Below are 16,873 nucleotides of genomic sequence, written 5' to 3' on the forward strand. Positions count from 1 at the left end.
CTATTCCATTAATGGTTTCCTTGACTGAAATATTCCCTTTAAGTTTCAAATCCCAATTTCTTTTTTTGAACCCTTACTTTCTGGCTTAGTAAAAGCTCTTAAGACAAAAGGGCAAATGAGGTTAAGTGAGTTGCCTAACTCACACAGCCAGAAAGTATCTGAGGCCACATTTGAACTCAGGTCCTCTGGACTTTAGGTTTAGCCTCATTTTCTTCATAACTGTCCTTGTGAACATAACAAAGAGAACAACCATTTAAAAGGTTTTTGCTTCAGATTAGTTACCATCTTATTTCTCAGTCCCTACATTCTTAAGAATGTAACAAAAATACAATCAGGCATAAATATGAAACATTACCTTTATTTGCTGGCAAATAAATGTTTACTAATGAATTAAAGGACTGATAATGCTTTTATATTTTTACTTTAAATACATTTTCCAAATGTTTGTTTTTAATTGATTTATTCATCTTATATTAAACATAATTTTCTTTAAGAATGTTTTGTCCAAATGTATAATTAGTGTACAAAATTCAGAGAATTCTTTTATTTTGTTATAATTCCATCATTTTCAGTCTTGTTATCTTTTTTTCTTCATAACACACACTGTGACACTTACAATGATAGCAACAGCTGCAACTGTGCCAACCACAGATAGCACTATTGTTGAAATGCTAGTACCAGAAGGACTGAAAGGATCTTCTGGAGACGGAATGATCAGAGATGCTTGAGCAATGTTTGATATAGGAGACGTCAAGTTGGCTTTGTCAACTGCCTTAATAGCAAGAAAGACGGTAGTGCCATTTTCTATTAGGAAATCTGGTTTGAACATGAAGTCTTCCTTGGAGTTGGCATCATTTGGAATGAGGTCAGTAGTATTCACTTGAAGAGCAGCATCAAAGTTTTCTCTTAGGGTAAGGATATCTTTACTCATTTTTATAATATACTCTTCAGCTAAAAAGAGAAGAGATTGTTGGTTCAGGACCATGGACCATAGGGGCACACAGGGTATTCACTGGGAAGTTTGTCAAACAGAGACCCATCATAAGCCATGTTGTCAAAATGAGCAAGAATTAATTCTTTCTAGGGAAGCTTAATCTTAGAGGTACCTAAGGGGGACTTGAATCTACCATATAGATTAGTAGTAAACACTGACTGAAAACTCTTCATTGGCCAGGGAATTTGATCTTAAGGTCCCTTTAAGTAGAACTGGATCTAGCCTTTGGTCCATTTGACTGATCAGAGGAAAAGTATCTCCCTGTGTGTAGAGGCAGTGTTTAATGTTTTAGAAGTCTCTGCTAGGACCTAACAGAACTGAATTGGGCTGGGATACCTACCTCAGTAGTTGTTAGAGTTATCCCAAAAGCCCCCATTACTGTTTATCTTTAAAGCTATGACCTAGGAAAAGGGACAGGCCTAGTGGAGTCTGTAATTCTCCAATCATGGTCATCTGTATCCCCTCTCAGACCTTCCCCACACAGCTGCTATGACATGCTAAGAGATATATCTCTGAATAATTTCCTTAGAGGCTTTTCAAGTTAAACTTTGATTTTCCAGAACTTTGACCTTTTCTCTTTCACAGTTCTAGAATGACTTTTCCTCAAACTATATGTTTTCAATTTTAGTCAATGAATTGGCTTTCAAATCACTGTTTTTAGGATCTGTTATTTTGATCTTTGTAGCCTATCCATCATTTTGTGGGTTTTCTCCTTTTCTGTGTTGCCAGTGGGTCCCCTTGGCTCAGAATCAAAACCGAATGGGGCACTTACCTCGTCCTGTATCAAAGTCATCCCCAGGGGCTGTCCAGGTCAGATTAATGTGATCGTCTTCAACATTAGCCTCTAGGTCAATGATTCGATTTGGTGGGAATACATCAGGCACAGTAGGAGGAATATTTGATACGATAAACGAACCTCCTGAGGATGTTCTACTGAAACTTTGCATATTTGCTTGATTCTCATCTTCACTAATTTCAGGTTTTGGTGGATTCATTTTGATTTCACCTGCATAGAAGGAAGAAACATACCAATAATCTTGTCCTTGATGGTTGGTTCCATACAATTGCTATGAATTTCTGTTATTTGTTATCCCAGAACCTAGCCTAGCTAGCTCAGAGAAGTGAGATGTTAGTTGGGCCCACCTGGGCTCTAATGTTACCTCAGATACTAGCTGTGTGACCCTGGGCAAATCACTAAATCTCTATCTGCCTCAGCTTCTTCAACTGTAAAGTGGGATAATAATAGCACTAATTTCCCAGGGTTGTGAAAAATACAATGAACTAATATTTGTAAAGCTGCTAGTATACAGAAAGCATTAAATAAATATTAGCTGTTATTATTATTTTTATCTTGGCCTTCTCTCATCTTCCCACCTACAAAGTAACTATTCTCATGAGCAAAGCCATTCGTAGTATGGGACAAGTTGTATGTTGACCCAGAATGCTGATATCCAGAGGGGCATGCTTCTTCCACACATAGATGTCCTTTCTTCTTAGGAGGACTCATTTCCTCCACACAATCCTTCTACTGTCTCTACATCTCTTGTTTCTCTAGCATATTACTCTACTCTGTGACATAATCAACCCTACACTCTGTTGATCTAAAACATTACATAAACAAATTATGGATATTAGTCATTCAGGCTCTTCCCTTTATTAGGCCTCTTCCATTGCAAATTCCTTTTATGATGCCTCTTCCTTAATTTCCAATAATGATTTAATTCATATCCTTATTGCTTGTGGATTTGCTCTTGTCTTATTTTTTCTTCTTTTTTTCCCAGACATCATAGATCACTAGATTCTACCATTTGCCAACTTCAAATTGTACTGAAATCACTTCAACTAAGAAACAAAAAAGGGGGAGATGTTGGGAGCCATCAAGCCATGATGTTTTGACATGGTCACTCTTGGAAACCAAGAGATCACAAAGTGGCTCCTTGGAAGGATGGAGACATCCACTTAATGCCCCTCTGTGCAAGTTCTGTCACTAACATCCCTTACTATTGGAATTGCTATGATCATTGTTCTCTTACTAGCTTCGGGAAAAAATAATATGAGAGCAAAATATGTGCAGGATTAATACTAATGCCCCCCCCCCAGAATACCATCAAAAGATTATACTTACAAAACCAAACCTAAAAGACTATCATGGGTTAACTTCTGCTTCTGCATATAAGTTCTAACAAAGCTGTGCTCAGAAATTCCTCATTTCTATTGTGAATCTTAAAATTTCTCAGACTTGTGAATCTTAAAAATTCTCAGTCTCTACCTTAGAACATTTGGTTAGGACCATTCCCCATTTTAAAACAATGAAGGGACTTTAGTCAGGAATGTAGATGGGAACTCTAACATTACTCCACCCATACTTAGGCATACTTTAGGGAAAGATAAAGTTGTAAACTCCTGATTGAACAATGAAAATTCCCCAACCCATACTTAAAGTGAAGCCAAGAACCCTTAAGCTAGGTCTATTTTTAGATCTAATACAAAGGGTTTGCTAAGTACCTATGAAGATCAAATTAATCAGGCAACTTGCAAAGGACAAGATTAGTCTACTCAGGTGTGAATTACTCAAAAGTTTTAGTCTACTCAGGTGTGAATTTAGAATGGTCACTCCTTTGGAAAATGTCTACTGTGATTGGTAGATGTAGAAATTTAGGGGAAGTGACAAAGGAGAAAATTTTTCTTTAAAAGGAAGGAGCTGGAGGGCTCAAAAATGGAAGTTCAACTTTGGTGGCTGATTTGGAGCCTTGGAAGCTGAATTGGAGGTTAGGAGTCAGAGGAGGCTGCTGGGGCTCTGAACTGAGTGCAGCTTCCTGAGATAAACTGAAGGGTCTCTCTGAATACTAGTGTTTTGCTTGGAAGGATCTTGTGGTGAGTTGATAAAAGACTGACTAGTCTCTCTCTTAAGGCTCAGGCCTAGGCCATGTTGGCCTAGGCGCTTCATACTATATTTCTCTTATTCTCTCTCCTTTTCCTTAATTCCTTTATTTGTATTAATTAAAATCTCCATAAAACCCAGCTGACTTGGGTATCTCATATTTGGGAATTTTTCCCATGGTGACCACTTTATTTTTAATATAAAATCAAGACACTAAAAATTATCTTTATAATTTTGGCAATTCAAAGTCTTGAAACCATATTTTCGTGGTCACAGTTTAAGGCAACCACTCTTTTGGCTGTAACACTATGCACTGGACAAATTCTCCTAAACCAGTAAATCAATCACTCTAGGGAGAGGCTAGTACATCATGCCTCAGTGATTTGATTTACCAAGTAAAATCCATCTTGGAATCTCCCCACAAAACACTGAAAAGTGATTAGTCTAATATTTAAAGTGAATTGTGTTTCTATTACCTCTTTGATTCCTCAACTTGGCCACAGTGTTTGTTGATTGTCTTTTAGAACTTCTGATTGATTATCTATTTTATTAAAAGTAACAAGTTATTTTCTTTGATTTTCCACAAGTTCAAAGCACTGAATAAGTTAATGAAAAAACTGACCTCTAGCTACAGCACCTGTGATGAAATAATTTGATTTTGTAAAAGCTTTGTGTGGGTTGTCAGAATCAATAGTAACAATGTAACTATATAGAATGATCAAAGAATGCTAATCAAACAATTTGTTAAAAGTTAATGTATCACTTATGCAATTATATGCTTTGAAAATATATGTTGAATAATGTAGCTGTATGATGAGAAAATATGTATTCATTGGGGTAAAAAAAAAACCTAGCCTGGGCCTGGGGAAGCAGTTCTGTGCAAAGCCTGACCCAGGCTGATACTCCCACCTGCCTTCCATCATTCATTTACTCCTTCGTTGCCACACCTAGCTGAGGACCCCTGAAGTAATGATAAGGGTTGGACCCAAATCCTGGCAGTATATAGATTATTAAAATGAAATATTAAAAAGTAAGTTTGAAAAAGATAGAAGTTGCAAATCAACTTGGATCACAGACACAACTTTATGGAAAGGTTCTAAAAGATATCAGGAAGACATTTAAAGAGGATCTGAAGCCTGAGGCTGGGAGCTTAGTTCCTGTTTTTTTTTTTTCTGGAACATGGAGGCATCACTACTTATGAGGGAAATAACTGACTTTGTGAGTGAAGTCATTTGACTTTACAGTTGAGGCACTCTGACCAACTTTCCAGTCTCAAAATAGAGATTTCAACAAGATTTCCATCTACCACTATCTCTTGTGTTCCTAAGCTTCAGCTGAAAACATATCTGTCTTCCTGTGAGAAAATCCAACCTGAAGAAATACTATACCTGTCTGGGATCAAGTAAACCTGCAGACTCTTAGATATAGGCCTTGGGTGATTCTACCATTTGGTCCTTATCAAGCAACCTGAATTATATTACCTTACCAAAACTGTTTTTGGGAGAGACCATAGTCAGGAAAGCTAGATTTAGGGATTTTGGGGATAGACTGACAGAGTAGGTTGTGAGTTAGCCTACAGAAAGAGAAGCAAGATTCATGAGAATCTTTTAGCATTGAGGGAGGAGAACTAAAGAATTTAAATGAAGAGAAATTAAATTAAATTAAAACTAGGGAATTTCCTTGGCCCTCCTTCCCTTTATCTTTCCTTGTTTCATATTTTAAATTATATATTTTTTGTTATATAACAAATCAGTCAGATTGCATTATTGAGATTCAGGTCTGTACCCGCCATTCTGGCTGTCAGCCTGGCCCAGACAGAGACACTTGAATTTCCAACTTACCACCTTTATAAGTGATACGACTCTCTTATTTCAAGGTTGATATTAGAAGATTTAGGTAGTTTTTAGGTAATACTAGGGAAGGTAGTTAAATCTCTTTCTCTCTCTTTCCTATCTTTCCATCTTTACTATTTTTTCTCAATTAAAACAAAATTTTATTAAACTACTCTCCTATCTTTGTCAAACTCCTGATTTTAATCCATATATTTCTAGTGAGCCAGGTAGGAGTTTATTAATCTTTTATTCTTCTCTTATGATTATTTTTCTCACTTGTTATTAAATTACCCCTACTGGAGTTAGTTAGAATTTTTAAGAATATATAGGCAAGGGGGAAGCTGGGTAGCTCAGTGGATTGAGAGCTATGCCTAGAGATGGGAGGTCCTAGGTTCAAATCTGGTCTCAGACACTTCCCAGTTGTGTGACCCTGGGCAAGTCACTTGACCCCCATTGCCTAGCCTTTACCACTCTTCTGCTTTGGAGCCAATATACAGTATTGACTCCAAGACGGAAGGTAAGGGTTAAAAAAAAAAAGAATATATAGGCAGTTCAATATGGTGCTGGAGATCATGGTACATGTTGTGAAGGAGCAGTTTCCAGCCTATCTCAAACAATTCCTGCTCCCAGAGAGCTTTACCAAGCTGTTACAGCTCACAATTTTAGATTATCTCCAGTTATTACCATTTCTGAGATTATTTGTTCTGATAGGATCCTTGCAAATTTATCAAATTTGCTAAATAGTTTACCTATTTCTCTCCAATAAGAAAAAACAATGGAAAGATAGCCTAATGGAGACTTGGATAGAATTCCTTGAAAATTACATCTCTCAACTAGCCCAAATTATCTCTCAACCTACCAAAACTACCTCTCATTTTACACACTCCATCTCTCTGTTTCTCCTCCTCCTCCTCTTCCTCCTCCTTCTCTTCCTCCTCCTCCTCCTCCTACTCCTTTCACCTACTCCATGGCAACTCAAACAAAAAAGAAAAGAGAAAGAAACAAGAAATAATCTAGATACATACATATTCCCCTTAAGAGAAGTATCCACCTTTAATCATTAAGAAGACATCAAACACTAGTCACCCCTCAAGATATTGAGAAATTTAAGCAGTATATTCCCTCATTTTGAGGATGAGCCTATAGTGGTTATCAGAAACCTAGAGAATATTTGTTAAACATATGACCCCACTTGGATTGACTTTGGAAATTTATTACAGGCATTTTTAATGGAAAGGGAGAAAAATAAGGTAATTTCTCTTGCTAATCAGGATCAAGAAAGGGGAGCAGTTCATTGGCCCCAGCAAGACCCACAATGGAATTTGAATAATGAAAATCATTATATGAGACTGTGTCAGGCTAGGGAGCCATTCCTAAGAGCCATGAGAGCATATTCTGACAGACCTAGTTCCTAGACAAACTTTAAAGATCTCAGACAAAAGATTGGTGAAAATCCTTCCCAGTTCATGGACAGACTTATTGAGCTGGGAGGTAGATATATAGACCTGGGTGTGACCAGAGAAAGGGATGTCAGACAGATAAAAATACAGTTTGTGAAAAACTGTTGCAGGGTGGTCAAGAATTATTTATTTTAAACTCAGCTGTCCAAATTGGACTAGTATGAACCTTGAGGAATTAAGGAAAGTGGCAGTATATGTATATAATGGCCATGAAAAGAGAGATGAAGATGACAGTGACTTGGTGGAGGCATTAAGAAAAGAAATAAAAGTATTAAGGGGGAAAATGAAAAAGGAAATGCAAATTATGGGGTGGCCATGACCCTTTTGTGAGAATTTACAAATCAGATACCAATGTGTCATTTATGCAGAAAAAGTGGTCACTTAATATTAAACTGTAGAATCTGGAATCTGGTGTTCAGAAATAATGGAAACTTTTGGAACAACAACAATTCTAGAAATAATAACTATTCTAGAAATAATAATAAATATAGAACCAATACATACATACATACCCAAATATTTGTGGCTGTGGGTAGTATTGGAATATCTGTGGCTTAAAACCCTGATTCTCCTACAAGTTATATATACATTTGGACTTCTGCCTTCTGTTTTTCTGGTCTATTGAATTTTGGAAGTAGGACAGATATGTTGTACTTAAAGTAAGATGCACTTGGTACGCATCCTCTAAATTGCAGAATTTCAGAGTTGCAAGGGATCAGAGTGGCCATCTAATCCATGTTATATGGAAAAAAAACCCTCCTATCCAATAAACCTGAGTATTCATTCAGATTCAACTTGAAGCTCTCCAGTGATGGGGAACCTATTGAAGGGAAACTCATTCTGGAAGGGAAACTCTCCTTCCTGAGGCAGCTCATTTCACTATGGGAACACTATAATTGCTGGAAGCTTTCCTTTCTATCAAGCTTCAGCCTTCGTCTTTGCAACTTGCATCTTCTGGACTCAAACAGAATGAGTCTAATCTCTCTTCCATGGATTCCTTCAAATACTTGATAGCTCAACAGATAAATGTCCTCTGGGTTAAACTGCCCCAAATCCTTCAACAACTTCCATCAGATAAGAACAATTTTTAACGTGAGGTCAAAGATGCATCAAAGTTCAATTATATTGTTAATTGTAATCTATCGCTAAGAATGTTGCAAATATGAACAGCCAGGAATGTTAATATAGAAATGTTAAGTGGGGAGACCTCTGTGACTGTTTGGGGCTACACAATGGATAACTGCTGGAGACCGATGTTAAAAAAACCCTCTATTTAATAACTATTGGAAAAGGTTTGAGGAAAGGTAAGGAAAGGGAATGAAGGTTGAGGATTAGGATCCCCAAGTCTAACAGGGGGCTAAGCTTTTACCCACTTCCCTCTATTTCATGAACACTTGCTTCTTGCTCAGGCTTCCCTGAGCCTAACTTACAACTCCTTATCATTGAATGAAATCCCCCAAATCTGTGCTGAATAACCTATTCTAAAAATTATGCACATACACATATATGTGTGTATATGTATATGTGTGTGTGTGTGTGTATGTATGTATGTTATTCACTGCCGTCTTCTATCCCTTCAGATCACTCCTCCAACTCCCACTACTTTCTCAGCCTAGTCAGGCTTATGGCCCTTTGGTAGGCCTCAAAGGCCCTGCCCATTCTGCAGTCACACAGAGGGTAAAATACTGCCTCTCTCTTACTTTTATATGTCTTTTATGTCTCCTTAGATCTCTTTCAGCTTTAAAGTAGTTTGGTTATTTACTCTCTCTGCCAACTGCCAGTCCTTCTGGGCCTAGCTAGGCTTTCTGGTCTAAGCAGGCCTCAAAATCGCTTGGCCCTCTCAGCCGCCACACAGAGGAAACACTGCCTCTCTCTTTCTCTTTTCTGTTGGTTTCTCCCACAAACTTATTCCAGAAACTCTAATCTGTTCTCCTCCTTCACCTGCCACTGGGTTTCAGTGTTCCAGGGAACAGAAACACCAGCTTTCTCCTAAGAAAAAAAAAACAAAAACCTCCAGGAGACCCCCTGCTGTGCAGGCCCATAGTTGGGAAACCAACTGACTCTGGATACCCAGAATTCCAACAGGTATCTTCCCAAGAATCGGTCTGACCTTAAAGAAACCTTACCCACTATTCTTTACCATCTCCTTAGTTGCTAAGTTCCCAATTACTCCTAATGGTCCCCATTAGCCCTAAGGCTTAATTAATTCTAATATCCCCCTCAACTCAAGACAGTACTGTATTTTTGTTTTGGGAGGTTTCTTACCATTCTCTACCCAGCCTGGTATGTAGAAGGCTCCGTTCACTTTGGGTCTAGATCTTTGGGTGTTTGTTCCTCCCAGGGCTCTCACTTTTAAGCTGTATCGACCGTTTTGGTTGAAGGCTGTGAAATATCTTGAGTAGACCCCATCATTCTTGAAAACATCAGCACCTTTGTTTGGAAATAAAGGAGTTAATAAGCAGCACCAAGATAAAAAAAAGTCTCAAAAATACAGTTGGACATTGGAAGAAAATAGACTCTTCATATGTGTGTACACACACACACACACACACACACACACACACACACATCAGTCCTAAACAAAAACACATTTCTAAAGTATTTCAAAGTTTTCAAAGTTTATTACAAACATATCCTCATTGGAATCTCCCCATAACACTGTAATGTAAGTCCTACAACATTGATTGGTGCCCTAGAGGCAACTTGTATTAAAGATAGCTGATTGTTAGGTTTTCAGGAAGATAAATTTAGATTTGTTGTATTTAGAAATGTTGTATGCAACCCCCCCCTCCATCCCCCGACATTTACCAGCACAGCCCAGAGGAAAGCTATTGCATACCCATTATACCAGTGAGAATACTGAAACTGTGATTAATGATGTGACTTCTGCACAGTCAAAGAACTAGTTAGAGTAAGGGACAGGCCTGGAACCCATATTTCTTTTTCCTCTCTCAATTCCCCGGAGCCAATCTTCTGCCAAGCCTTGTGAATTCCATGTCTTATCATCTCCTATATTAATTTCTTTCTCTCTGCTCAGGCAGCCTCTACCCCCAACTCAGGCACTTGGGTGATTATAATAGCCTCTTAATTGGTCTCCCTGCTTCCAGAGAAACTCTCTGTGGTCCATCTTCTCTACATCTGCCAAACTGATAACCCTAAAATACAGCTCTGAACATTTCCCTTTACTGTGCAAAAGTCTTTAACTGCCTCCTATTGTCGCTAAAAATCTTCTATCTTTAAAATCCTTCCAGAACCTGCCTTTTACCAAGCTTTAGAGCATTACTTTCTATTACTTCTTTTCATCTGATCCTCATTCCAGATGCACTAATGGGCCAACGATGTCCTGTAAATAGCGTTGCATCTCTCACTCCTTTGCAAAAGTGTCCCACTGGGCCCCCATTTTGGAAATGTGCTTTTTTCCCTTCTTCTGATCTTTGGAATCCACGATTTCCTTCAGAGCTTAACTCCACACAGAAGGTTTTTGCAGATTATCCTTACTTGCTAGTTCCTTCCCTTTCTTCTCCCACATCCAAATTATTTTGAATTTGCTGTGATTTTACTTATCTGTTTATATGCTGTAGTCAGCCAGGTGGAATTCAAGCTCCTTGAAGGTTGGGATTTTTGAACTATGAGGATATACTTCTAGCTCCTAGCATTGTGCCTTACTTGAGTCAAAACCTAAGAAATGCTTCTCAAATTCTACACGTTTTTGTTAAATGGACATCATACAAAGGGCCGATAGAGTCCCTTCCCCATAGTGCACAATCTTTCCAGGGGGAAGAGAAGACATCTTTGTTGAAGGTGGATGAACTGGGGACAGAGGCAGGTGGTGGTGATGCTTGGTCAGTGTGAGCATTATCCTTCCTGTCAAGGATCATGGAATGACTCCTTAGGAGTCCCTTCCCTAAAGTGTTTCCCTACAGTCGAATGACTTTGAATTTTTTTTTTGACAAATGCCTTTTAAATGGGTTCGATAGTTGATTACATTCTTCTGCGGTTATTGGGGTTCATCTAACACCAAGTTACTTTGGGGAATAGGACTCTCTTGTGCTCTAAGAGAGAGCCTTAATGGTTGTTTATAGGTTACACATTTCCCCTAAGATCATAAGATTTTTTATCTGTCTTTTTTAGGTAACGAGGGTGTCATTTATGTTTCCAAGTAAACAATTTTCCTGGGTCTCAAGCCTGAGGCTGACATTCATTTAATTCAACTCAATATGCTACAGATACGCTGGAGACATTTTAATAGAAAGAAATTATGGAAGCCTCATGGAATACAGGCATGGCCATGAGTTGTTTAAAAGTATTTTGGGGGGATAAATAAGGCATAAATGGCAGGTATATCAAACTCGCCAATGACACCGAGCTAGGAGAGAGAGCTAAAACTATATCTCTGAGAGGGGAAAGATGTAAAATAATCTTACCAAGCTGGAATATTGGGCCAAATCCAAAAAATAAGCTTCAGTTGGCATAAATATTATGTTTTATGTGTAAGTGGTGTCAAAAAATAAAATTCACAAGTACAAGAAGATGAAGAGGAGAGACAAGGTATGCTTAGACTTTGCCAAAAAATCCAAGAACTGATGAAGTAAGACAGTGTCAGAAAAAGATCTGGGAGTTTCAGGAAAATGCAAATCTCCTGTGAGTCAACAACAAAATAAAAAAGAAATGAATATATGACCTAACAAAAATATAATATGGTAGCAAACAAAATGCTGTGGAAATCTGAGGCTGCATTTTGAGAGGCATAGTATTCAGGATGAGCACTGTGATGACTTTGCTTTGGTAAGACAAGATCTGAAGTCTCCTGTAGAACTAAGTGAAAATACTTTAGGAAAGACAAGGATAAGTTGGAGACCACCCCGAAGAGGGAAATCAGAATAGTAAAGAGCCTTGAAATAATTCCAGGGAGAATCAGTTCAAGGATTTGGAGAGTTTTAGCCTGGGGGATGGAAATTGAGGGGATGTGATAGCAGTCTTGATGGTATTTGAAAAATTGGGACACAGGAAAGAATTTGACTGATCTGTTTGACTACAAAGGCTAGAAAAGGAGCCATGGGTGAAGGGTATAGAGAGTCCCCATATAGTCTTGTTTTCAGGGAAGCCTTTTAACACTTAGAAATTATCCATGATTAGAACAGAGGTAGTGAGTCCCCTCTCCCTGAGAGTATTCAACCAAAGTTTTGATGACCACTATATAAGGATGATATAGAAAGAAACAGAATGTAACTTAATGGCCTCCTCTCTGAGCTCTATTCTAACTCTGTGGTTCAATGGTCCTGTGGATTAGAGAAAACTATTGGCAGGACTTCTGTAGTTATGATCCCAAGTTCTACTTCTCTTCATGATTTTCCAACCCTAGAGCAAGCCTTTATTAAGTCCATATCTCCCATGGAATATTAGAATTAAGAGGCTTTAGGAATCATTTAGAACTGCCTCCTTCCTTCCTGTGCATTAGGGAAAATGTGAGATACAGAATTATTAATCATAGCAACCAGATTTATCAAACTGAATTCATTGAAGAGAAAGCATAGCACTGTTGACAGAGAGCTGGTCTTTGAGCCAAGAACCCTTGGCTGTAAGTCTTGCTTCTTAATCATACATATTGTCTATATGATCTTGGGTAAGTCATTAATTTTTAAGTGTCACAGTCACAGCTGTGGGGAAAATATAAACCTGCATCTGTATAGAGAAGTTCCTCATATGGGGGTTCACTATATTAATGAAATCACAAATTAATCCTAATGCTGCTGTATTGAAAATGTTCTCAGAAAACCATACTAATCTAGCTGGCAAGAGAGGCAGCCATTTTCTAAAGAAATTGAGGAGGAAAGAGACAAAGCTGAGTCTTTGGCAGCATCTGGGATTTGGAGATGCACCATTTTGGAGTTTGCATGCAATGAAAAGATATCATACTTCTTTCTTAAAAGAGAAAGAAGCTTGAGGTTTTTGTGGGGGATAAATTACCTGCACCATTATCCAGGAGTTCCAGAGTCACTGTTGTTCCATCTGCTGATTCTATGAGGGCTGTTACATTGGCTCCTATAATAGGCAAGGATCCTTGGCGAACTTCTGCATAAACAATCATTGGGCTAGGGTAGCTGCTGTTGTCTGTATTCATTCTAGAGTCCACCGTGATGGGGGATACATTAGGATTTGCAGCACGAGAGGTTACTGTCAGAGTCAGGGTTTGTGCACTTGATTTAAGGCTATAAGTCCAAATTCCAACCTGAAAAATGCAGAAGAAACTCATAAAAGCAAAACTATGTTCATATGTTATCTATCTTTTCTATTATCCACTATCTATCTTAAGGTCATCTGATTTATACAGGTGAAATTCAAGAAGACTGGAGAGTTTATATGACTTTGGTTCTCTATCAGCTATGATGGTCATTTCAGATCTTATGAGAAGGGAATCTAGACTAGAAACTTCCCTGCAATATGTATGTCTATTATTTTTGAAACTTTCGCTGTGGAAAATGTGATCTTAAAGATATGCTCTTACCATAATTCCTTCTTCTCAGAAGCAAGGCAAAGATTTCAGTTGGTAGGACACAGGAGACCTCAAATTCTGGATAGAGAAATGGGGGTCCTAAGAGTGTTCTCAGCAATCAGAAAAGGTTTCTATAACTTCTTGGCCTGTCCTTTTGACCTCCCTTGGGCTCTAGCCCAGTTTCTGCCCTTCTGATACCTATTTGAAAGTTCCTTCCTTGCTTCAGTATAATTTTTTAAGCCTTTGTCTTTTGTGGTCAATTTGTAGCATTTCTAAGAGAACATAGAATAAAATTGTGCTTTTTTATATTATAAACACAAAAAACAAACAAAGAAAACCCCTATTGTCACTCAAGAATACTTGGAATCCTAACATGAAAGACTTCACTCCCTTTCTTTGAATTTTAAGAAAACACAAGAAACAAAGCTGGGTCCTCACCTGGGCAGTGTTTGGTATTTGGAGGTATGCCATTTTGGAGCTTTCTTTCACTGTAAAATTTTTATATATGTTGCCACTGGGATCCATGACAAACATTTCAGGTCGTTGTGCTGTCCACGTGACAAGAAATAGAGTGTCATTTCCTACTGTGCTGTCAAAAATAACTGTGCCATTCATCCAGTCTTCATTGGTCAGAGTGACTCCCTTACTCTCAAGCTGTTAAGAAAATGAATAAAACATTTAGTAACTGAGCAAAGGAATAACTCATCAACAAGTCATATTGCAGTTAATCTGAAGGAGGTGTCAATGAGCAGAAGAGTACAAATTGCAGGAAAGTTTCCAACCAACATTGGTAAAGGGAATTGCCTCAGCTGGGAGTCCCTTTACCAATTAAATCAGAGGTCCTTTCCTAATCCCTGTGGTTAGCAACCATTAGAAGAAGACAGGTGTCATGGTTACCCAAATGTACATGAATAATATTCCTGGCACAAAGGACACGAAAGACAGGACTAAATGAGACTCCTTCGTTTTAGTCTTAGGCAATATTCAAGTTTCACGTCTTCACTCTCTCCCTCTGCTCTTTTTGTTTTCTGTTTTCTATTCCACTTCCCTTCTAAATCGTATTCTCTCCATTGCAGGTGTGGAGAACACATAAAACTCATCTAAAGAGTTTCTTGAGTTCAACTCCCTGAGTTTGAATCAGCTTCCCAGCAGTAAAGACAGGCAATATTTTTGTTGGGTGGAAGGAATATCGTGAACAAAAGCTCACAAGGAGCTTGTGTTCTGATTAGGGAGTTGGAACATGTGAAATAAACCTTTGCATACATGATATTTATAGTGCAAATGGAAGATAATCTCAGAGGGAAGGCACTGGCTGATTCCAAATCCAGAATTCTTTCCACCGAACCCCTTTCTTCAAGGGTGTGGTCTGGCCTGGTCTTATATAAAAGCCTCCCCAGTTAACTCATTATCCACTCACCAGAGACTCATATCTTTGCTTTTTTCCTTCAACCTCCTATGGTTCCCTTTAACTTACCTTCACATCTGAGAATCTTGCCTCATGTTTCCCTGAAAAAATGTTGAGGTAATTGACTGAATCTTCACAATTTCTCCCTTCTCCTCTTCATTGCACATCTCCCAGATACCTTCCACCATTATGTTCTTTACCTCTTTCTCACATGAAGTGGTGGCCCTTCTCCTTACCAATTTCTCCAATATACAAGAGATCTAGTTCCATCTTATTTTCTCAAAGTGTTTCCTTTCCATCATTCTCACTCTCATTTATCTCCAGTATATTTTTGTCCACTTGGATCCTTGTCCTTTTGGCTACTTCTCTACTACAAATATGCCCATGACTCTCCCATCCTCAAAAACACTTACTTGATCTGTCCATCCACATAAGCTATCATCTCATGGATCTTCTGAATTTCTGTAGTTAAACTTGAGAAGGCAGTCAGTCTACAATAGGTGCTTCTGCTTCCTTTTTTCATTCTCTTCTTAATTTTCTACAGTCTGACTCCCAATCTAATCATTCATATGGAACCACTCTCTCCAATGTTGATTGTCACTCTCTTGATCACCAGTTATAATGACCTTTTCCCTGTCCTCAGTCTTTCTGATCTCTCTATAGCCACTGACACTATTGATCACCTTCTTCTCCTTAATGTTTTCTTTTGTTTGGTTGTTCATACTACTCTTTTCTAGTTCTTCTACATTTCTTACCTATTCTTCTCAGTTTCCTTTCCTGAGTCTTGGGCCTTCCTCTCTTCTCCCTCTAGACTGTTTCATGCAGAGATCTCACTAGCTTCCATAGATTCAATCATTATATTTATGCTCATGATTCTTTGATCCAACCGGAATATCTTTGCTGACCTCCATACTTGTATCTTCAGCTCCTATTAGATATCTCAAACTGGATGCTCTGTAGATATCTTAAATTTAACATATCAAAAATTGAACTTGTTATTTTTCTCCCAAATCTCCCCTCTTTGAAACTCTCTTATTACTGTGGAGAGCTACACCCTTCTCTCAGTCACCCAGGCTCACAACTTATGATTTTCCTCAATTCATTCTCTGTTTTTTGTCCAATATGTTGTCAAATTTTCCTTGATAACATCTCTCACATATGCCCCCATCTCTCCTCTGACACTGTGGGCTCATGGTGTATGTCCTCATTACCTCACTCCTGGACTATAGCAGTAGCCTGCTCATGGGTCTGCCTCCTTTACATTTCTCCATTTGCCACTTTGCTTTCAAATCCTCAATAGATAAACTTGAAGGACTCCCTTTTTCCCTCAGGATCAAATATCAAATCCTCTCCTTGGCTTTTAACCCTCTTGACAATCAGATTCCTCCCTCCCACTCCAAACTTAACAAACTTCTTACACCTTCCTACTCCAGACCCTGAACCATGTACCATGCAATCCAGTCAACACTGGCCTCCTTGTTTCTTGTACAAGAAACAGTATTTCTTTTCATTAAGTGTCTCCCCTGGATTGAATACTCTCCTTTCTCATCTCTGCCTCCTGACTTTTCCTGATTTCCTTCTAGCTCCAGCTAACATTCCATATTCTAATGGTCTGTCTCCTTTATTCCTAGTGCCTTCCCTATGTAATTATCTCTAATGTTCTTCATCTAGACCTAGTTTGTACATAGTTGTTTGTTTTCATGTTGTTGTCCCCCATTATACTGTCATCTCCTTGGATTTAGAGACTTCAATATCTTTGTATCCGGGGGCTTAGCATAATATGTGGCACATAGTAGGTGCCTAATAAA

General features: G+C 38.4%; 1 protein-coding gene across 1 annotated transcript in view; it reads right to left on the reverse strand.

Moving 5' to 3' along the window:
- Window positions 1-229: 229 nt before the first annotated feature.
- Window positions 230-16,873, reverse strand: part of LOC100011294 (calcium-activated chloride channel regulator 1) — a 59,264-nt gene continuing 42,620 nt past the window's right edge. Inside the window, exons 10-14 of the mRNA XM_056814606.1 lie at window positions 14,099-14,314; window positions 13,135-13,396; window positions 9,433-9,597; window positions 1,767-2,000; window positions 230-951 (exon numbers count right to left, since the gene is read on the reverse strand). Coding sequence (XP_056670584.1) covers window positions 578-951; window positions 1,767-2,000; window positions 9,433-9,597; window positions 13,135-13,396; window positions 14,099-14,314 — 1,251 coding nt within the window. The 3' untranslated portion in view covers window positions 230-577. The remainder of the gene's footprint in view (window positions 952-1,766; window positions 2,001-9,432; window positions 9,598-13,134; window positions 13,397-14,098; window positions 14,315-16,873) is intronic.

This window comes from Monodelphis domestica, chromosome 2, assembly GCF_027887165.1.
Source record: "Monodelphis domestica isolate mMonDom1 chromosome 2, mMonDom1.pri, whole genome shotgun sequence".
NCBI classification, from domain to species: Eukaryota; Metazoa; Chordata; class Mammalia; order Didelphimorphia; family Didelphidae; genus Monodelphis; species Monodelphis domestica.